The sequence below is a fragment of the Pomacea canaliculata genome, linkage group LG14 (assembly GCF_003073045.1).
Source record: "Pomacea canaliculata isolate SZHN2017 linkage group LG14, ASM307304v1, whole genome shotgun sequence".
NCBI classification, from domain to species: domain Eukaryota; kingdom Metazoa; phylum Mollusca; class Gastropoda; order Architaenioglossa; family Ampullariidae; genus Pomacea; species Pomacea canaliculata.
The window spans coordinates 12170894-12193817 of NC_037603.1; the positions used below are offsets into that span (position 1 = coordinate 12170894).

The 22924-nt window shown below is 43.2% G+C and overlaps 1 protein-coding gene across 1 annotated transcript; it reads left to right on the forward strand.

The window, feature by feature from the left end:
* Positions 1-884: 884 nt before the first annotated feature.
* Positions 885-15634, forward strand: LOC112555457 (filamin-B-like). The gene is given in 24 exon segments (XM_025223879.1): positions 885-906; positions 2274-2552; positions 3193-3334; positions 3802-3997; positions 4521-4586; positions 4784-4997; positions 6781-6892; positions 7427-7614; positions 7867-8025; positions 8256-8387; positions 8809-8941; positions 9189-9323; positions 9479-9649; positions 9927-10076; positions 10571-10696; positions 12258-12404; positions 12605-12706; positions 12836-13021; positions 13341-13445; positions 13623-13799; positions 13913-14062; positions 14147-14295; positions 14297-14315; positions 14519-15634. Coding segments are annotated over 23 exon segments (3360 nt in total). The 5' UTR covers positions 885-906; positions 2274-2381; the 3' UTR covers positions 14749-15634.
* Positions 15635-22924: the final 7290 nt, after the last annotated feature.

Sequence of the window (22924 nt, forward strand, 5' to 3'; positions counted from 1 at the left end):
AGGAACCAATTGACTACCTTGGGTATTGATTACTACGGGTGGGCAGGCATAATTTGGTCGCCATGACAACGGCCCTTGCGTGTCACGTTCACACGCCCTTGGCATGGCGTGTAGCGGGCTCGGCACGATAAGAGGATCACAGTGTATCGGCGATGACTGCCGTGTGGCTGCACAGTGACCCAGGTGAGACCGACAGGTAGAGTCAAGGTGTGCTGGGGTACCTGTGTGTGCCGTGAATGTGCTGTGTGCCTAGTGTCTACCCAGTCTACCTGAGTGTCTACCCAGTCTACCCGAGTGTCTACCCTGGGGTTTGTTTTGGGCGTGAGACGAAGGTTTACATCTACACGTGTCATCGACGACGCCGACGATAAGCTTTGGATGTACATCGCTGTGGTTATTGCATGCCTGAGATACTGAGATAGTAGTTGTCGCAGTTACTGAAGTGTGTGCCACGGTCTCAAGCGACATCGACATTCAGGTAAATGTTATAACAAATACATACCTCACCTGTAGCCAGGTAGCTTACATTCTACGTCTTTAATAAAAATGTTATCGATAAGCTGGACACATTATTGAATTTTTAGACTTTGCATAATATATCGATTATATATATATTGATATAGATATTATAATATTGCTCACTGTTAATGTCGTAAACCGGAAAGACTGCCATGTGTAGGAAATTAAAACACACACACACCTACGAATCACCTGCGTGTTGTCGTCTGTGCTCAGGTAAGTCTAGCAGGTCATGTCTGAATGTGTTTGTGACAATGTGACAACACAGGGCAGTGACACCTGGTGTCGATCGATGTGTCGTGAAGTTCGATCTACTTTGCACACATTCGTGTCGAGCCTTAGACATTGACACTGTCGTTGTTTTCATCGCCGGACGATGACATGATGGTGAGTGGGTCAAAGATGTCGTACGACAGTCGTAGTTGCCGCTCGTGTTCCTGAAGTTGTAGTCTCTTTCGTTAGAGTTCACCCAGGGTGTGTACCTTGGTTAATTAGCATATTAGTGCAGGTAGTTCACGGCGTTCGACTAGTAGATCCGCCAGGTAGGCCAACGACAGTCATTTCAGTTCACTGACAGCTGTAAAGGCAGTGAATGACAGGTTCACCTAGTTGGTGGTGGCTGTCCTACCTGTATGTCAAACAGCTTTGAGGTAGACACACACAAACCGATTACACGTCACAATAAGGGGCTGACCTACAGGTCAAGGTAATTACAGTTCACGAGCCAAGAACAAGTCCAGGTAGGTCTGAACTACTTTCATTTACGACAACCCTCGTTTGAACCTCGCATTTTGTGTATCATCGTCTGCTAAGACCCTGAAGGTATAAAAAAATATAGGAGAGGTTGTTATGAAGATAAAATTCGCAAAACTAGAAAAATAATTGTGTGGTGATTCTAGAAAGTTTATCAATGAATGATAAGTAATATACCATACAAACACCTGTATACATTTTTAAAGCGAGTAGCAAGGTTCTAAATGTTTAATATCTTGCCTGTAGGCGACATTCATGAATATACTTATCTTGATGGTGGGGCTGAAGTAGTGACACCACGCTAAGCAAATAATAAAAAGTATGACACCTGCTATGAAAGTCACCTGAGAAGTGGATGGGCGTTGAGCTGAAGGAAACTGTCACTCGAAATATTCACGATAACAGGTGATAACATTTTATTTTAGTGAAGGGTGGGCCCATGTCACCTGGCGGGTATTTCACTGAAGATAATGCGGCCGCAAGGACAGTGTCTTAAGAATGGCACACCTGGCCAGAATGACACCTGTCTGTCTGTCTGTCTGTCCGTCCGTCCGTCCGTCCGTCCGTCCGTCTGTCCGTCTGTTTGTCTGTCTGTCTGTCTGCCTGCCTGTCTGCCTGTCATATGACACACCTGATGACGACTAACTAAACAATCTACATTATTACGAAGAAGAAGAACAAAATAATATTGCGCAGTATGTACTTTAACAGCTTTCCTGTTATCTGACAGTCTATCTGACGTCACAGCAAGACTGGCAGTTTGCTCACTTATCAACTTTTGATTTGACTTATTCTCGGAACTGTAAGATGCTCATCAGTTTCTTCACTTGATAACTAAAAGAGGTCAGACTACTTGAAACACTTCATTTCAATCAGGAGCAACCTAGCACGACTGGTGGTCATTTTTACATTATTTCATCTTTCTTTTCTCTCGACGGAATTTTTTTCGTGTATTTTGTTTATTTTACTTAATTTTACATATCCATGATTTATTGATACAGATGCAGTGACGATTGTAATGTGAAGAAACATTGAATGAGGGATCGTGACACGGACAGTGTGTTCCTCCTGTCGTCGTCTGCTCGCAGACAGCAAGCTCACTGGATAACATGAGCGGGTACCCTGAGGAGACTGAGGGAGGCATGAGGAAGATACCCAGCTCGGAGGAGCGCTGGGTGGTCATTCAGAAGAAGACTTTCACCAACTGGTGCAACGAGCAGCTGAGAGCCGGGGGGAGAGCTGTGGAAAATCTCGACACCGACTTTTGTGATGGAGTCAAAGTAAGTGGTAATGTTGTTGTTGTTGTTGTTGTTGTTGTTGTTGTTGTTGTTGTTGTTGTTGTTGTTGTTGTTGTTGTTGTTGTTGTTGGTGGTGGTGGTGGTGTGGTGGTGGTGGTGGTGGTGGTGGTGGTGTGTGGTGGTGGTGGTGGTGGTGTTGTTTGTTGTTTGTTGGTTGGTTGTTGGTTGTTGTTGTTGGTTGGTTGTTTTTGGTTGGTTGTTTGGTTGTTTGGTTGGTTGTTTGTTGTTGTTTGTTGGTTGGTTGTTTGGTTGTTTGGTTGGTTGTTTGGTTGTTGTTGGTTGTTTGGTTGTTGTTTGTTTGGTTGGTTGTTGGTTGGTTGTTGGTTGGTTGTTTGTTGGTTGTTGGTTGTTTGGTTGTTTGTTGGTTGTTTGTTGTTGTTTGGTTGGTTGGTTGGTTGGTTGGTTGGTTGGTTGTTGGTTGTTGGTTGGTTGGTTGTTTTTGGTTGTTTGTTGTTTGTTTGTTGTTTGGTTGTTGTTGTTGGTTGGTTGGTGTTTGCTGCTGCTGCTGCTGTTGTTGTTGTTGTTGTTGTTGTTGTTGTTGTTGTTGTTGTTTGCACTGCAGGAAATACTTAATATTTTTAATCTGTTGAACTATTCATTGATATTAATTGATACTCGACAGCTTGTGGCCCTTGTGGAGGCCTTGCAGTTTAAAAAGATCGGGAAGGTGTACAGCAAGCCCACCAGTCGCATACAGATGCTGCAGAATGCTGCTCTTGCCCTCAAGGCGATAGCAGACGACAAGATCCGCCTCGTCAACATCGGTAGGTCTTATCGGCATGTGAGAGAGAGAGAGGAGAGAGAGAGGAGAAAAAGAGAGGAGAGAGAGTCAGTCCATCAATCCATCACTAAATGTTGATTATCATTAACCACATGGCAAGGTATGGTTCTGCCTCTCACGTAGCCAGTGAAAAGCCAGGGCTTTGAACACAACCGACGTCCAACATCATTTTCACATTAAGGCCATTGATCAGGCTGTCGTTTCAGAAAGGTTCTGTAGTCTCAACGGTTACAGGTTGTGGTGAAAAAGCTAGGTAGAACTGACCAGAACATGGCAACTCTAGGATTGAAGAGACCGAAACAAACTACTACATGATATGAAGTTTGAAACTGCTAAAAGCTAACCCTACAAAACAACTCAGGACTTGAAGAAGCTAAAACATTTCCCTCTCTTGTCTCCGCCTCCATGTGTCCGTCTACTAATATGCTGATTACAAGACATTATTTACAGGGACTGAGGATGTAGTCAATGGTAATGTCAAGCTGATACTGGGGTTGCTATGGCACCTCATCCTCCGATACCAGATCAGCGCCTCGGATTCCAAAGCTCCACCCAAGCGGATGATGCTGGGGTACTTTCAGGGCGCCCTGGATGGTGTTGTCCTCAACAACTTCACCTCCGACTGGAGCGACGGAGTGGCCCTGCAGTATGTGTCTTGCAATACTTACTTCAATCTCTCATGTCCTTCATGGCTTCCCTTCTCTTATCTCACTGTCACAAGAACTAAATGTACTTAGCGGCGTAGATGCTGTTGGTGACCTCTGACCTTTACACTGCAACGTTTGGTGTAGTGAAGTATAGAGGACGAGTTCAACCATGCATTAAATGTTGGTTGCATGATGTGGGAGGACTGATGTGGGTTTTAGTCTTGTGACAAGCTACAGCATGCATGTCACATTTAATACAGTGGAAGTGGCTACACGCATGGCGGGATGTTTATGGTGAGTGGGTCTCTCGGGTACAGGACACTTCTCTGGGCTGAAAATACACTTCAAATGTTTCATTGTTTCTTTACTTTCCACTCCTATGTTTTAATTTATCCTTTGAGTTCAGAAAAGATTGATGAACAGGTATTAAGCGCTTAGATTGTATTATTCCTGCTTTTTCATTCATACATTTCTTTTCATGACCAACACTTAATACTTGTTTGACCTTTGCCCTCACTGAAGTGCCCTCATCGAATATTGCAAGCCAGGCACGTCTCCCAACTGGCGAAGACTTGACAGAAAGAGAAGGTATGAAAGTGTAAATAGTTTAATTAAAACTTTACTTGTCACTTTTGTCTCACCTGTTTCTTGTCACAATCTCTGTATCATGTTGTCTCCGGACTTTCGTCAAGAGATGAGAAGAACGATGGTAATTTTGATCATAGTATTTTGGGGTTCGTTTGACGCACCTTCTGATCTTCTCAATGACATCATTTCCGGTGCAGGGTAGAGAACTGCCGCACGGCCATGCAGCTGGCCAAGGACCACCTCAACGTCCCGTGGGTCATCAGCGCCGAGGACTTCGCCAGCGCCGAGATGGACGAGTTGTCGGCAATGACTTACCTGTCCTACTTCATCAAGAAGGACTCACCTGGCTACTACGCGACCCTCAACTGGGTGTGTCGGCAGCTCAAGACCACAAATGTCAGCAACCTGACGGTGAGTGGCGCTGTCTGAAATTATCGATGTCATTATTTTATCACCTGTGTGTATTGTGACAAGATACCTGACAGTCTGTGTCCATTGTTGTCAAGTTTAGCCATCCATCACCCTCTGACATATGGCGGAGCTGAGCTGTTCTCTGTGTTTCCGACATCAGTCGTCCTACCTGAAGAGTGTTTTGCAAATTAAAATTGTAAATTAAAGGCAATGCCTCGTGGCTTGCATTCAGTCGGACTGACATTTGCTTAAGAAGCAGTGTGTCTCCCCGTTACTATGGTAAAAGATTTTGTCTATAGGTTGGGGGTGTGTGACGGTGACACAGAAATATCATGGGATGGGAGGACCTGGGGAGGATGAGGGTTGTGCATGTGTGTTGATGGGATGGCAGGAACGATGAGTCACATTCTTCACTGCTACACATCATGTCACAGTCTGTACAGTGTATATGGTGCTCATGGTGTACACACCAACCTGTCACAATTTGTCAGGTACACTACTCATGTTTCTACTCCTATCTGTTACAATCTTCACCGTTCGTAGCCTTCACTATGCTGCTCTCTCATTCCAGGAGAAACATTCGTACATACTATATTTTTTATTTATTTTATATATATGCTGTATCTGACCTAAAACCACCACTCAGACAAGATAAGGGTCGTTCTTTGTAGTTTTTTAATTTATTATCTTAACAATGTGCAATTATATTAAAATAGACACGATAAGAAGTAGGTTGTTTACATTCTATTGTAGTTTATACTGAAAGAAGCAGCATTGTGAGTTCTTACAAACGGTGATGCTCAGTCACGTGATCTGGATGTGAACAATAACAAGACCCAGTGTGGTGTTAACTCCTCTCTTTCTGACAAACTCTGTTCACACCATGTTGGACACCATGAGGACAGTCTCTGTGCAGTGTCATGGCACACAGTTCAAACTCAGGCTGTCTGTCATGTCAGTCATGTTTTGTGACAAGTATTTACAGGTATTGTTGACAAGACAAGATACCTGTAAACTCGCCCCATGCTGAGTGTGTCCGACATCTGACATATTCATCTGTCTACACAGGACCACAGTTTCCTTGGTTACCTGCTTCATCATCGCATGTTGCCGAGCGCTGATGAGTTGTATAATCTTGATGCATGTTTGTCTTTGTCTTTCCTATACATCACAGGATTACACTGTTGTCCTGGGCTTTAAAGTCGGCACAGAATTATGTATTTCGCTTATAATGCAAGCTCGTGTATTATGGGATTTAATAGAAAAAGTTATGGGACAAGAGGATAGTAAGTGAAACCTGTGTGCAGGGGTTAGGGGTCAGTGCAGCTGGAATGGGAGGAGGGAGGAGTGTGAGATGTAGCATGTTAGCCAGCAATCATCTTTAACTGTCTGTCTGTCTGTCTGTCTGTCTCATTCTCGCTTCTCTTTTTCTTCCCCCCTCTCTTACTCTTTCACTCTCTTTCTTCTTTTTCCCCTCCCTGTTTACCTTTCTGCTTAATGATATATTGTAGATTTTCATTTTCATTATTAGATGTTTCCAGTTTAATAGAAATTGTTTTTCTTTGTCTTTAAATTAATTTTACTTACGGTTGCACTTGTAAATATTAAAGTAAGGGAATAGAAGTGTTCTCACAGAGGCGGTGGGGGAGGATTACAATGGCCAAAGGAAGGATGAGGAATACCGCAAACGAGTGACTGACATGTCCATCAGCTCTTTGTGAAAACCTTTTGAGGCATGAAACTTGTAATTAATAAACCCTTTATCATATGAACATTATTACAGACGGACTGGAATGACGGGTACTACATGTGTGCCGTGGTTCAGTCTCTGGGTGGACATATACCCGGATGGCCAAATTTAGACCCCGCAGACAAGGTCAACAATTGGCAAACAGGTGATTCTTACTCTTACTTCTTACATTGTTTTCCACTCGTCTTAGTAATTTAGCCAATGTTTGTATGATTTCTGCCAATGCAATACCTGATATTCAAATATTTGTCATGAAAAATTCAACTCGGGGATACCTTAAATACTGACTTTAAATATTTGACTTGTCTGAGTAATTGAATGAGAATTTTTGTTTATTCATTATTGAAGTTACTGACTTCAGACATCAAACCTTTCTGTCTTTCACAGGATTTTGTGGCCTTTGTGGCTAACATACTTGTGTGTATAAGTGTGTATGTATGTGTGGCTTTCACCTATCCTTATGAATAGCCATAAATGCAGGTGACTGTCTAAAGTACTTGACAGCACGCTTTTCTCGTCTCGGTTGTGAATGCACGCAGGAATATTTCACAGATAAACTGTCGTAGAGAAAAATATTAGTGGTGCTTCCTCTTCCTTCTAGAAAGCTATTCTTTTGAGTATTTTACACGAGCTTGACAAACTGCGCAAAGTAAGAGGGAAAACAAATAATGCTGTGCAGCCATTGATGCCGCCAAAAAGATGGGCGTGGAGCCGGTAGTGACGGCGGAGGAGGCGACTCGACCGGAAGTCGACCACCTGGCTGTCATGGCGTATCTGAGCAAGTTCATGCACATCACCCCGCCCTTGCCCAACTCCGAGCGACTCACCTTGACCGCTGACCTGCTGGACGTGAAGAGAGGGTCAAAGGTGGGTTCAAGTTACAGGAATTATTTGTGTATGAGTGGATGTTGTAGAAATCAACGTGTGAATGATGCATGATTGTCAGTGATTCAGTTTGGATATTATTTATGTAAAGCGGAGCAAAATTTTGGAAAAGCGCTGTATAAATCATCATCCTCATCCTCCTCATCCTCATCATCATCCTAATCATCAGTATCATCATTATTATGTAAAACAATCTGAATGTTCACTATTTCGGACCTGACTTGCTCGTTGCAGACGAGCGTTGTCATAACGGCTCTCGATGAAGGCGTGGAGAAGTCCAAAGTCAAGGTGGTTGTCGATGGACCTGGTGGCTGGGTGCTGGACTGTCCAGTGGTCTGGAGAAACAGCGTTGCTGAGTGCAGCTTCACACCAGAACGAAAGGGAGAGCACACAGTATTGTTGTTGTTGTTGTCTCCCTTAGTTTTTAGTTAGTTTATTCCTTGTTACTCCTCGAGGAGCGCAGGGCCGCACAACACTTCGCCAGCGGACCCTGTATAGGACAAAGACCTGAATTATAGAAATCAACTGTAATTTGAAGTGTAAAGAAATATCGAAAGAAAATCTGAAGCATTGTTCTCATAGTGTACACGTTTTAAAGATAAAAAAACAAGTGTTTTCTTTAGATTCGAGTCACCTACTGTGGGGAGGAGATTATTGGTAGCCCCGTGTACTTCAAGGTGGCCAACGACCTCACCAACGTCAGGTTCCTGACGCCATCGGGAGAGTGTCTGGTGGGAAAACCTTTTGTCTTCAAGGTAAGTCACTTCTTGGTTTCGAATTCTTCCTCTTATCATGCAAATAAAAGCTGTTGAAGTGTGAAACACAGCTTCCTACATCTGTAAGCTGCTTTCATCCACCCTGTGAAATTATGCGTTTCTGAAAACACACACGCTCGTGCACACACACAAACACACATATCACCACTTTTATGATGGCAACAGCTTGAGAACAGAATTGTTGATGAGCCCTGTGGAGGGACTAGTACACCCCAGTACCCATTCTACACCCCAGGTGGCCGTGTTCTACAGTAATTACTTGTCATTCATTGTGCGCTGGCATGAGGGAACAGCAATCAGCAGATGAAGTGCGGCAGCAGCAAAGGAAGTGTAAAAAATCAGCAGGTGAGTTGTGGGTGTCCAGGGTGTGCAACATGATGTGTGCTGTGTTCCTGTACAGGTGGACCTGTCCTCAGTACCTGACAGCCAGGCCCACGTCACGGTGCAGTCACAGTCCGGAGACGAGCAGACGATAGCAGCTGTGTCCAGAGAAGGCGACATATTGGTGGCGACCTTTCACCCCTCGACCTACGGTCAGCATACCCATAATGATTTCTTAAAACAGAAGCTTGCTCTTTCCCTTTTATCTTAAAAAAATCTTTCGAACGCTTCGTCGAGCTTTTATTTTTACCTGTCACTGTAGTATTTTCGTCATCACTGTCTATAATGACGTCACTGTAGTACTTACCTGTGCTGTCAGACCTACTCGTACCTGTGACACTTGCTGTGCGCAGGAGGCATCTACGGTTGTCGGTTACAGTTAGGTGTCTTTATCTACAGGTCTGTGGACTGTGCACGTGACTGTTGACGGCGAGGAGGTCGACGAGCACATCACCGTGTCCGCCATTGATGTCAACAAAGCCTTCCTCATAGGACAGTCATCCGGGTTCGTGGGAGAGGTCGTTAGGTGCACTGGTGAGTGAGATTACATTCCTTTCATTTAAAGATTTTCCTCTGACATCAGAATCAAACTTTATCTCAATATTTAGGGTTTTTTCTATTGCTGTTTAGGCCATGTTAATTAATTGTAATTTGATTATAAACTACTTTCTCCTTCGTTTCTACTACAGTAAACTGTCAAGACACCGGGTGTGATGATGTAACTGTTGATGTTGAGTACGGAAACTCCTCCCTGGACGCCCTGGTGACCCAGGTCAACGGCATCCACCACATAGAATTCGTGCCACAAAAACCTGTATTTCACATTGTCAAAGTTTTCGTCCGAAAGTTAGAAATCAGAGGTAAGTAGCAGTCTCGGTGATAAGTATTTTCACATTAGCAAGCAAGAAGTTAGCTTGAAGTTAAATCCTCTTGAGACTTTTTAGGCGATCCTTGTTTGTTTCCGTTTATTATTATTATTATTATTAAAATGTAAATATTGTCAGAACAGTCCAGACCGTTTTTTCTTTCTTTTGTTGAAATGTACTGGCTTATCCGGTGTTGTGTTGTCAAGTGTCTTCACTGTCGATACAATAGTTTGCTGGGGATATGAAGCTTCTCACCTGTCCACCATTGCAGGTTCACCTTTGACTGTGGACGTTGTCGACCTCCAAGATGTCAAGGCCTCTGGAGAAGGGCTGAGGAAGGGAGTGATAGGCAAGGAATCTCGGTTCAGTGTCGAGGGAACTGATGACATCGAGGCTGTCATTGCCATGGTGACAGAACAAGGTAAGATGAATGTAAACACTTTGTTTACATTGACTAAATCATGGCCTCTCCCAGTTGTATCTGCCTCGGCTTTCTGGTGAGGGATTGAGTACAAAAGATGAAAAATTTGCTTGATTTTCTTTCCTTTGTGTATTTATTCGGAGACAAATATGCTCAACTAACCAGCCCTATAATCAGACAACTGTATTTTGTGTCTCAGTAATATCTGTACCTACAGATAAGCCGGGCAAAACTCTTATCACGTGATAACCACGTGACCTGTTGAAAGCTATTTGATGAGGTTAAAATAGCATTGAGAATATGTTTCTCTGTGTGTGTGTGTGTGGTTTTTTTTTCAGCGAGTTAGCTTTTTATGGCCTCTCACTAACATCTTTAAACTATAATTTCTCTATAAATCTTTACCTGGTCACGTGACCAAACTCGCTGGTTGTTGCTGTATGTGGTGTTATGTATTCTGACTTCTGAGTGAACGCCATTCATCATTCTGCCTCCAGCCAGCGGGGAGGAACTTAAAGTCCGACGTTTGGGTAAAACCAGGAACTCCTGCGAGTTCCGGTACTTGCCACGTGACGTTGGTTTATACGTCATTTCCGTCGTTTGGAAAGGACGCCATGTGCATGGTATGGGATACCGAGATACATGCTTGACGAGTCCCGGCTGTGCCTGTCCACTTTCTATCGTTGTTACGTGTAATGTGTAGTTGTTCCTTCTGTAACCACTTCCGCCAGTCTGGCAACACCTTCAGCATTACCTCCCCGTGTTTATGTCGTTACCTTAGTCGACACTTTGTCATCAGGCGCAGTCGTCGCTTTTCCTTGAAATACTGATCCATTCCACAGCCATACCCTGGCACCTCGGTGTATTCGCTTCCATGTTGTATCGTAGCCTCGTATAATACCTAACCCTGACTCTGACCCTAACCCCTGACCCTAACCCCTAGCTTTGATTTTAAGATAGAATAATGTTGTAACCCTGGCATGTCCCAGCATTGATGTTGCTGTTTTTATGGATTTGAATATGGTTTTATCATCTCGTGATCTCATCGATGTTGTGTGATTGTGATTTGAATTGAATAATAGAACTCTGTATGTTGTTGGTGATTCAATTTACTTCTCTATTATATAATTTCTGCACAACACTTTTTGTACATTGTTGGGAAAGCGCTCTATAAATAATGTTGTTGTTGTTGTTGTTGTTGTTGTTGTTGATAATGATTATTATCATCATCATCATCATCATAACACAAAGGAAAATTACTAATGACTTTGGTCATTAAATAATGAAACATTTGATGATAATAATGATAAAGATGAGGGTTTGGTGTGGAAAAAAATTATCTCAATGAATTTACTACGCAGATGTAGATGTTTACACACACATACACATGTAAAAAAATAATCTTTTATTATTTTTATTACTTTCATATGTACTCAAATTTAATATTAGAAATATCACTGTCATTTATATTATGTAGTTCATGATTTTAATTTCGTTTCCTCATTTAATGGGTCTGACTGCAGCTGAAATATTAAAAACTAATTGAACATACATACAGCTATATTTACAAGAGGCAGGTGATTCTAGCCATAAGAAGTTTTTTCTCCTTCAGTCTTTCCACTCATTAGTCAGCACAGCAGTTACCAACAACACTTTTATTGAATAATTTGCTTCCTTCTGCATGTCGTTATGAACGCCCTAGCACCCCTGTAGGTTGATAACATTGTTGAAAAGTTTTTATATCTCATTGTTTTATGTTTCACATTTCTAGAGATGTACTGTGTTTGTTTGTTTACTTCATGTTGTGGAATGTGCTATTGCCTTAGAGGTTTGGAAATTGTTTTGAAAATGATTCTATAAAAATACTTAGTTATTATCTAAAACTTGTCATCAGAAACGTTTGGAGAAGTTTTTAAAAATTGAGTTTTTTGGCATTGATCAAGAAATATTACAAATTTGAGTCAGAACAAAAGACTATTCTAGGTCAGAACTAGCAACTAGTTGTAGACACTAGGGCGACTACCTGTTGTGAGTTACAACTGTCAGAGGGTTAACTTTGTCGTGACTGTCACATGAGGTACACGTGACTGTTGTTTACATGAGGTACGAGTGATTATTATTTACATGAGGTACAAGTAACTGTTGTTTACATGCCAATGCCATCATGACCGGGTGCACGTGCAGGTAGCCCCTTCAAAGCGCGCGTGACCGACCGCTCGGCCGTGACCCTGATCACTGACCTCGGAGAGTTGAAGGACGAGAATGACCACGTGGTGCTGGACTTCGACACGGAGATGGTGCTGGAGGTGGACATCAGTCGTGCGGGCCCTGGTGTGTTAGTAGATACAGTCATCAATCACTCACAATCATCACTTGTATCTCCTGCTTATGGAAGTAGTCTGACTAAATTATCTTTCCTGAGTTCTTGAGCGAATAATTATGTACTCAAATGTATTAGAGCTTTCGTAGCTTACATTAGGAATGAGAGAGAATCTTGAGTATTTATCACGTGACTTTGTTGGAACCTTCAGGAACATTCACAGCTGAAATGTTGGGACCGGCGGGCAAAGTGCCGGTGCACGTGAACCAATCCACTGACATCGCCGAGGTCGGCATCCGAACACACACAGAAGGTATTAAAAAGATTTTAAAGTGTGCAGAAAGACAGGATGAATACAAAAAGAAATAATGTGATGGGGACAGTAATCATTGTTATTCGCTGTAAGACAATAATTAAGACGAGGTATATGTGTCTGCTGCAGGTCTTCACTATCTTCACCTGTACTGGGCGGAATCACCTCTACCTTTCTCGCCCATCCTGGCTTATTGCGATGGTCCGCCGCTTCCCGAAGACGCTGGACGCGTGCAGATCAGAGGTCAAGGGGCGGAGTCAGCGCGTGCGACTGTGGAGGCCGAGTTCACTGTGGATGGCCGCAAAGCTGGGCCAGGTAGGCTTTGTACTGACAGGTAGACATGATTTACTGACAGGTAGACTAGGATTGTACTGGCAGGTAGACTATGATTGTACTGAGGTGGTTAGCTCATCAGTACTGGGCTGTGCAGCTTCTACATTCTTGTTATCACCACCTTCGTCTCTCTCCTCCTCCTCTCTCTCAGTTGGAGAACAGAAAAACTTTGTCAACGTGTGCTCGTGTACTCACAAGGTAACTGCAGTCGACGGTTCCAGTACTGAGCTGTAGTCACTACATTGAGGACAGACACTTGAAGCATCAACTGACTGTGTGATGTTTGTTGTCTTTGTTGTAGGCATCCTTCGTGTGGAGATGAAAGGGGTGCGAAGCAACCTACCCGTACACATACATCCCTTGAAGTACAACCGTTATACATGTACATACACGTCGCCATATCCAGGTAAGATTTTATTATTTAGACAGAAGCAGTCCATCCAATTCATTCTCTCTGTTCAGGATAGTAAGTGAATGTTTCTCAACGTTTTCTTAACGAATCTTTTATTCATTCTCAGGCCAGCAGTATGTCTTTCCTTTGTTTCTGGGACTACAAGAATGATTTTACTATACGATGCCACAGGTGGTTTCCTGCTGTACGTCTACTGGTCAGGAGTGCTGGTCCCGGGATGTCCACACAAGGTATCAATCACTGCGAAAGGTGACGTGTCAAAGGTGAAGGTTTTTGGCGAAGGTCTCAAAGGTGGCATCGCAGGATACGAACTAAAAGTCTTCGTGGACACCCGAGAAGCCGGGCCGGGTAAGGCATCTGTCTCCTTGCTTATCATCTTGATCATTATCACCATCAGCTGCAACAGCAACTCCTTGTGTTCTCTGAGAGAGGCTAACGATGTTATTTTTGTTGAAATACAGGGGAGGTAACTGCTTCGTGCACAAGCAGCCGCGAGGGGGCGCGCGTAGATGTGAAAGAGAGTGAGGATGGTATCTACACTCTGCGCATTCTACCTACAAACCCAGAAAAGCACATTCTGCACGTGCTGTATGACAAGGAGCATGTCGCAGGTTGGTAGACGACAAGACCAGACTAGTTACAAATATTTCAGACAATTACAATCCTCATCCTGACCTCTTCCTTCTGCTTTTCAGAAAGCCCATACACACTTCGCATCGGGGATCCTCCGGATTCCTCAAAAGTGAAAGTGTTTGGACCCGGGGTGGAGGACGGTGTTATCCACGCCTTTGAGTCCAGGTTCCTGGTGGAGACATACGGCGCCGGGGCGGGGCAGCTGGCGGTTGCGCATCCGAGGGCCACGAGGTAGGGGTTGTCACCATCCGCTGCTGATGTTCATCACGTGCGTGTCTCAGTCTTGCTGTCGTCCATCGGGTGCATATCTTAGTCTTGTTAAACTCCTTCATGTGTTTTCCTCATTCTTAACCCTCCCAGACATGGCGGGTAGCTAACGTTGCCAAAGAAAGAATAAAACTGTTCGTGCTTCTTTAAGGTCTGTTGTTCCACAGGTGGCTTCAAGGTAGACATGTCCCGAGAGTCTGGCAACGACCGCACGATCACGTGCCGCTATGACCCCGCGGAGACGGGTCAGTACATCATCCACGTCAGGTGGTCCGGCCAGGAAGTGCCTGACAGCCCCTTCGTCGTCGACATCGTCGACAGCTATTCCGAACTCGACAGCATCCGCAAGAACAAGAAGGCAAACAACTCGAGTAATAACTGGAGGGCGGAAATTTAAATCTTAGAGAAAAGAAAATGGCCGACAGTTCCCCTGACAGCACCGGGACCTGTCCTCAAGTTCCTCACATCAAACATTCACAAGATACTGCCACTGTATTCGCAGACTGCCCTGTGACAAAACTTTTCAAAGGACTGATTAACAGTCATTCATCAAGACATTTCCTCTTTTAAAGACAGCAAAGATGAATTCAGGGCTGCGAGATATTTTACATTTATTATTTCAGAGTCGGCCAGAAAACAGAATAAAGGTGAATGTAATGAATGTGTACAAAAGGTAACCAATGTGAAGGGTTTAGTTTTGATAGTCTGTAGCCAAGAGAAATATCATCGCAGTTCACTTGCCTGGCGATGTTAGCAATATGCGTGTGTTAGAGGGTTGAAATATTTTTACTGAACAGTTTTCACCATTTGAGTAAGTTCGTCATGCTCGGAAAGAAAGAATATCTTAGTCTCATAAACTTACTTATGGTATGTGTGAATAAATGTAGGCCTGCTTCATCTGCCTGCCTGATTTTTGTTTTAATTGGAATTAACATGAGGTTGGTGTACATTGGATGAAAGTAGACGAGAACAAGGAGTATCTTTTTATTATTTTGTTTTTATCTGTTTCTCTTTCATTGGCTGTGTCTTTACAACGTAAATATATTGATGCACAATGTCTGTGGTGTTTAAAAAATATTTTTGCACCTCACTAGGTCTTTAACAATGTCTTGTGTACCAATGTTAACAGGACATCCGTTCATGTCGCTCCTGCAGAGTACAGAATGAAAGAGCTCTGCTTCAACCGATAATAAAAATATAAAAATCATCCGCTTTTATTGAATAATTTTATTTTGTTTTGAGTTATATGCCGTTGAATTAAAAAATGAATACCTTTCCAGAAACTCTCGTCTTTGTTGCTTTTCGTGACCAGTGGGTGTGGTCTACCTTGTGCGTGTGATCTTGTAGAATCAAGAGTATTGGAAATATCAGAAACAGATTTATACCATCAGAATGGTCTCCGTGTTTCTCACGAGAAAGTTAGCACCTTCTGCGGTTTTGAACCTCTGCATGCTGAGTAAAACAAAAACAAAAAAAAAAAAAAAGAAAAAACCTCAGCATGGCGCCCACGTTGAGATAATCGCCAAGTTTTTACCCTTCACCTTGTATGAAACTTAAAAGGCAAAATAAGAGAAAGGGTTTCTTTACAAGCCCTCGCTGGTAAATTTTCTTTCATTATGCTTGAACAATATATTTATTTTAGCATTATGTTATTATAGTACAATGATGCACACAAACTCAGGCAGGTCAGACGTAGTGGCCACTTTTGTTAAAGGGAGAAAACATCATACTCTTACAAATCATCCGTATTACAGAGTTATGTCTCTTCCAATGAGGCCGTGTGTCTGGACGTGTCTGAAAGAGAACATTGACCTGATGATTTCGTCGATGATGGCGGATGCAGATATTCTAATTTGATAATATTGCCTCTATATAAACTTTCTTCCAAAAATAACAGTCTAAGAATGATACATAAATTAACGATACTACTCGTCACCTAGATACAAATATTTTAATATTCGTTTACTCACATCCAAGGAAAATATAAAACATAATCTTATTAGGGTTTATTTTTCTTTTTATTGAGTGGGTTATTCATGCACTCGTTCATTAAACGTTCACAGAATGAACTCGCCTAGAATTTGTATTCTATCCTTTACATCATCCATTGTATCATCGTCATCTAGAATTTGTAGTCTGTCCTTCATAGTTTCTGATAATCGTGATATTAAAGTCGAGAATTTGTAGTCTATGCTACACATCGTCGATCATTTCAATCTTTCTTGATGGCATTAAGGTGATAAGTGTTGCCATTCTCTGGTCTTGACTGGATTCCAAAAGCAAAAGATGGCGTCTTTCTTGAAAGGAACTATTTTGTTCCTGATATGTGTGTGTGTGTGTGTGTGCTCGGGGTTTTTTTTCCATTGTGGTCAGCAGCACTAGCGATAGCAAAGTAACTTGACAGACGGGAAAAAAAAAAGAAAAGAAAAAGAAAACAAAACAAACCTGTCAGAAGTGCGCTGAGACAAGCAAGTGGCGAGCGATAAGGAGAAGAGACATGGAAAGAAGAACAAGACTTGTTGTTTGTTCCCGCTCAGAAGCCGAAGCCAACAAGGAGCAGGGTGTCCGAAAGTTGAACCCTGGGGTGGGTTATCACGGACACCATCTCTCACTCTCAAACACACACACGTACCTCTGAGCAGAAGGGTGAATGTGGGAGGGTCGACGAATGGTAGACACTAGCATGAGACACAGACATTGAGTTTTAGTTTTTAGTCCTTTATTACAATTTCGCGGTCTCTGGAATCAGAGAAATTCGCGACAAGATCGCATGACTTCCACAGAAGCGCTTGGAAAGAAAAAAGAAACTCTGTTGGTGTGAATGACTGACAGAAGGAGCACACAATGTCGAGTAGAAAGAAAAGAGTCTGTGTTGGTCTTAATGACTGGATGTAAGAAGACACAAAAGCGAGTGTTCCACCTTCTCTGAGGCTGTCTGTGTTTGCTACCCCACCCCAGCACCCGGTCAAAAGCCTCCATTCATTGGCCGAACCCGTGTATGGCGCCGGGTGCACTCAAACATGCGTTTGCTGTCAGATGATGAAAGTAGTTCACCTCCTACTTCATCTCTTTGTTTACATTGTGAGTCATCCTCCATCTGAATACCTGTCTGTGATGACATTATTATTGTCAGCATTATTACATCAGTACTAATAATATTGTATTTAATTTAGTTCTTTATTTCTACCACGTGCAATAGCTGGTTAATGAATGTGATAAATCTGTGAACAATGTTATCCTGTGTCTTTTGTTAAAATTCGCGTGCAAAAACTGGAGAAAAATGAAATTATCTTACATCGCTAATTACAGTACATAAAATTAGATATTATTAGAATAGGAATTCCATTTTATGCATATATTTCTCATTGTTTAAATCGCTGATAACTTCAAGATCGAAGTAACATTGTACTGGCGGCGGATGAAACTGCTGTACTTACAACTTAAATTGTAGGAAGGAAGGAAAGAAAGAAAAACGGAAGATGTACATGAGAGGTATGAGATCACGAGCTTACAAGTTAGACATTTCTGAGTTTCTGTGCTGGTTACTGGACATAAACAACCCCAGCACCGAGTTGTATGGTGTTAGAGGAGCAAGAGCCACTTTGTTGGACTAATATGGCGGCCGTCGTTTACTCAGGCTTTGAGCGTTTGGTGAGGTAAATATGGAACGTGCAAGTCGCTTCCTTATGGCCAGGCCCCGAGCGTTTGCTGAGGGCTTGAGCCAGTGCAAATTGGTTCAAGACCCGAGTGTGTAACATTCTTTCTGGTTCACAAAGGAGACGAGAGTGGACATAACTCTTGTGAAACATTTGAGGCCGGGGTCTCGCGCTCAGATTGCGGCCCTTTGCTCGCCGTCATGTTGGCGGCCTCTACCCTGGCGCCGCCTGGCGGTGCTGTGATCATCGGGAGAGAAAACACAGTCGCCATTTTGGACAAACTGACGATCGTCCGCCTGTTGTCGCCACATCTTGTTGGTCATTTATCTTGAGGACGACACCGTGCTCACCCATCGTCCCCAGCCCGGCTCCTACTGAGCTTCACGCAGTTAAGATGACTGGATGACTTCGTGGACAAAACCAGAACAGATGAAATAACAAACAAACATGATCCAAATTTGATTCTTCGTGGACAGAAACATTGCCATGCTGCCTGCCCCACCTCCTCAGTCCTCTCTGGAAGACCTGCCAAGGATGCTCTTCACCAGTGTCTGTGGACACGTCGCAGCCATCCTCCCTGTTGTGTGTCTGGACCTCCGTGTGACGATGACATGCAATCTCCAACGGAAGATACTGTACTTTTATTATCGTTCATGTTGAAGATGTTTCATAAGTTTTCTTGCTTTATGTTGACAGACACAGGAAGAAGCACGCCCTGCAGTGTCTGACATGTCCGGATTGTGGTGGCTTGGGGGCTGCTTGGCTGCTGTAAAATATTATTACAGTCCTACTCCATGTCTTCCCAATCCTCCAAAACATCTTACATCCGCTGCACATTCCGCGGTTTCTGATATACCATTATATAGAGCACCTTGTTTCCCAGTCTTGATTTGTGTGTTATTCTTGTGAACACCAGCAATAAATAGGGGCGGGATACAGCTGTAGATATATCTTGAGATGTTATCTAAAAATATATCCAGTGTCTTGGTAACGGACAACATTTCATTGAGGTTATCCAGTAGCCATTCGCTCTACATCATCTGTTCGCTGTTTTGTCTCTTTTATTTCACCATCCGTTCTTTCCTTCTTCTATCCTCCCTACCCATTCTTTTCCTTTCTTTTTTTTTTTTTTTTTTTTTTGCTTTAATCTGCACAGATTGACTTGCTCCTCCTCCCCATAACTCCTCCCCCCTCTCTCTCGCCTGTTAAACTATACAGCTCAAAACAATGGACAGGGCAGTTGTATAGTCAATCACCGTTTCATGTCAATAAAAACACACAACAACAAACAAGAATTTAAACTTAGACTGAGATATCCTTTTTTAAATTTTAAAAACATCAGAGAAAAAGAAAGTCAGTATTGTGTGAGTCCGCCATTGGCCTGAATGCAGGCAAGGCATCGTTGTCGCTTGGACTGAACCAATGTTCCGAGTCCTTTGATGCCTGCCACTCTTGCTGATGAAGCTGGTACAACTGACTGACCCCAACTGATGGGGGATGGGGATGGGGATGGGGATGGTTGTAAGAAAAATTATATTCTTTCCATTGTTTTGAGCAGTATATACTCTCAACTACTCAAAATAAATCTGCTCTCCCCCATTATCTTATCAATCCTAGTTAATCATGTTTAAGAATGCGTTTGGGTTCTGTAACCTTTTTATGGCAGTGCCATCTCGCCTGGAAGTCTGCAGAGTGTCTGTGACAGGGAAAGGGCAGAGAGTGCACACGGCCTCGGTGTCGTTGTTACCGATATTACAAAGTTATGTTGGGATTTGGACATTCTTATTCCATTTCGTGTGAATATTTTATTGCTTTGAGAAATTCTTGCTTTGTAGCTATTAAATTTAGTGACAGTGTTGATGCTGCCAAGCTGGAAAAAAAAACAAAGTCAAGTGCAGTTGAACTCATGTTGTCTCAATGTCCAAGGAGACCTCGGAACATAGGATGTTCTCGCAACAGGTGCAAGAAACATTTCTCCTTTGGTCAGCGAAGAAAAGGCAGTGAAAATGTGATTTTAATAAATGATCTTTAACTTCTCTCTCAATGCTCAACAGCCCTCCTCTGCTGCATGATAGACCTCTGTGACAGACAGTCAAAAACTAATTAGCGCAACAAATGAATGAATAGTCTGACGATCGGTCGATCTGTGGGTCTGTTGGTCGAACCCTGAGCTGAGATTGAAGCCTGAACAATCCTCAACAATAATGACAGCTGAGATTTGAACTATGACCTTACTTACTATCCCCAACATTAATGACAGAAGAAAACTGAGTTCGTGCATTGTGGACAGCTCAGTCTGCTGTTTTCGGGGCCTCGGTTTTGTTGATATAAACGAAAAAGAAAGAAAAAAACTCTTGCGCCTGGCAACCAAGCCTGTAGGCAGAGCATCTGCCAGTTTCGCGGCCACTGGAGCGTGAAGGGCAGGAGGTAGCGAGCGCTAACGACTTGACAGCTAACGTGGCACGATCTGCAGGTAAAGTCCGGCAGCTCCCCCCGGCTAATACCTTCCTTCCCTTCCCCTTTTCCTCCCCTCCCCAGCAAAGCAATGACCCGACCCTTCAACCCTTCACCTCTCGCTCTCTGCATCCCCCCCACGCCCTCCTTCCATCAACTTTGTGGAACCATACAACTTCCATAGAAGATACAAGGAGAAATCGGAAAACAATTTAAACAGAAAGGATCAAGATTGTCATAAATCTACAAAAGAAATTAAACTGGTCATTGTTTCTTTTCCTCCCCTTTTACTCAAACAGCATCTTTCTCTAACAGTCGCACCCGGTGTTTTGTACGGGTATGTCAGATCCTCTGGCAATGGTGAGACCACGGGTATGCAGGTAAGACTGTGTTTTCACTGTAGTCGAGGTGAAATGTGTACAGAGGTAGGTGGCGCTTACTGACCCTTCCATGTGAGATACAGTCTTTGTCCCCCAGCTCGTTCTCTTTCCCCTGATGTGCGCCATGTTATCTTGTTTACCGTTCACCTCAACAACCTCCTCAGGGCATCCCTGGTGGCACAGGGGTATTGTGTTTGTCACCCAGATAGAAAAGAGGACAAGTTGTGATGTCACCGCACTACACCTGACTTTCCTCGGGACATCCACCTGTTGACAGGGCTAGAACTAGTTACACAGCTGTTTACAGGGCTGGGCTAGTTACAGTTTCTTTTTTTAGACTTTAAAATATCTTCCCAAAGTCATTCAGAAGCATTGAATAAACCTTTTACACCGTTCAATCAGCTTCGGCGAAGAACTCGGGGCGTTTTCAATCAAATAAGACATTATTTACTTTTATCTATTGAAACAATGACGATCAATTATTTCAGCTTCATTTTACCAAACTGGCTTTTATAACAACTGAGTTTATAACAACTGCTGTAACTGATTGCCCCTTCCTGTCCTCATAGTCACCCGTCACAAATATTTCTCTGATGGCGTGTGAAAAACTAAATTGATTTTTATCAAGCACAGTTTATTTTCTTTTATTCTCGTCATCTTTATGTTCTTTAAACATCAAAGGCTTTGTGAAAAGGTCAATGCACGCTAAGTGGACGTCCTAAGTGGAGAACAAAAATAGGGAGGAGTGGGTTGGGGAGGTGACTTGTACTTTGTCGTTTGTGACACATTTTACTTTCCATACTTTCAGATAAGCGGGGGACAGTTTTCTCCCGGACGCTTGTGACAACTGTTGGCTGTGAAATGCCGTGACTTCAACATCGAAATATCAACCCCCCCTTTCTGGTCCCCCACAGGAACATAAATGACAGAAAGTGTGCGTGGAGTCGAGTCCTGTGAATGAATGTAGCAGTTGCCCTTTGGCTCTCCTCCCAGCGAGGGTGAGCTGTGAAACAAGTGTTGTGATGCCGAGCACAACCCACGAGCTGAAGGTGATTAGTGTCAGGTGACATGCGCCATAAAAAGGTCACGTGACTTATCAACATTGCCGTGTTTAGGCTAAGAGCAAGTGTTCAGAGGTCACTAGAGAGGGAAAGGGCCCCAGGGCCCGGTGAACTGCATGGCCCCCGGTTCCAGTCCGGGGTCTGGTCACATTGTCACAGGTCGCTTGTTTGTGACACCCGACTGTGACTCCTGAACACCTGTGGGACTGACTGCAGATCGTCCATGAACATCCTGAGACATGAAAAGCCTTGATTAGTAGTATTGAAACATGAAACATCATAGCCCCGGTTGGTTGTGAAGACTTGTCCAGGGAAAGGAACACGAGTTGTGTAGGAGAGAAATGCAATGCAAATGTTGGTGACATTTAACACCTGGTATCGTACATCTCGACCATTTCATGGGTACTTCTAGTATACCTCCATTATCATATTTGCCATATCTTGCGGGGATCCCAGAAACAGGAATTTCCCGAACCAGAGCCTGAATGTATTGATATCAACTTAGACCCACCCTAGGAACTGGGAGACGAAGGGTACCATTGTGTCCACTGTGTTTAATGAAAATGAGCGCTGAAGCTAAAATGTAAAATATTAAAAGTAGAAGAGTACAAGGGTACGGTTTCCATAGCCAAGAGGACACAGCTAAAGTGGCAGTGAAAGTGGTTCATCATGTCTAGGGCAATAGCCAAGAGGATTAACCCTCTTCTTTGTCCCATTTTTTACTCTTCTGATAAACGAAGTCCCCCATTGTCGCAAAAGTATTCACCTGTCCGACCAGTGACTGAACCAGCGAGATTGTAATCCACACTGGAGTTCAATAACCATGCGGTTAAGCTCCATGTAAAGAAAACTATTAGTAGACGACAAAGCAGTCAGGTCACACATGTTGAAACCTTTAACTGTAATTTATAATTCTACCTCCATTCATTTGTAAATTAAGTATCTAGAAGGATATAGCCTGCTAAGGAATGCAAACGTTATAGACATTTGCAGTACATCTACAAAAGAAATAAGGCAAACAT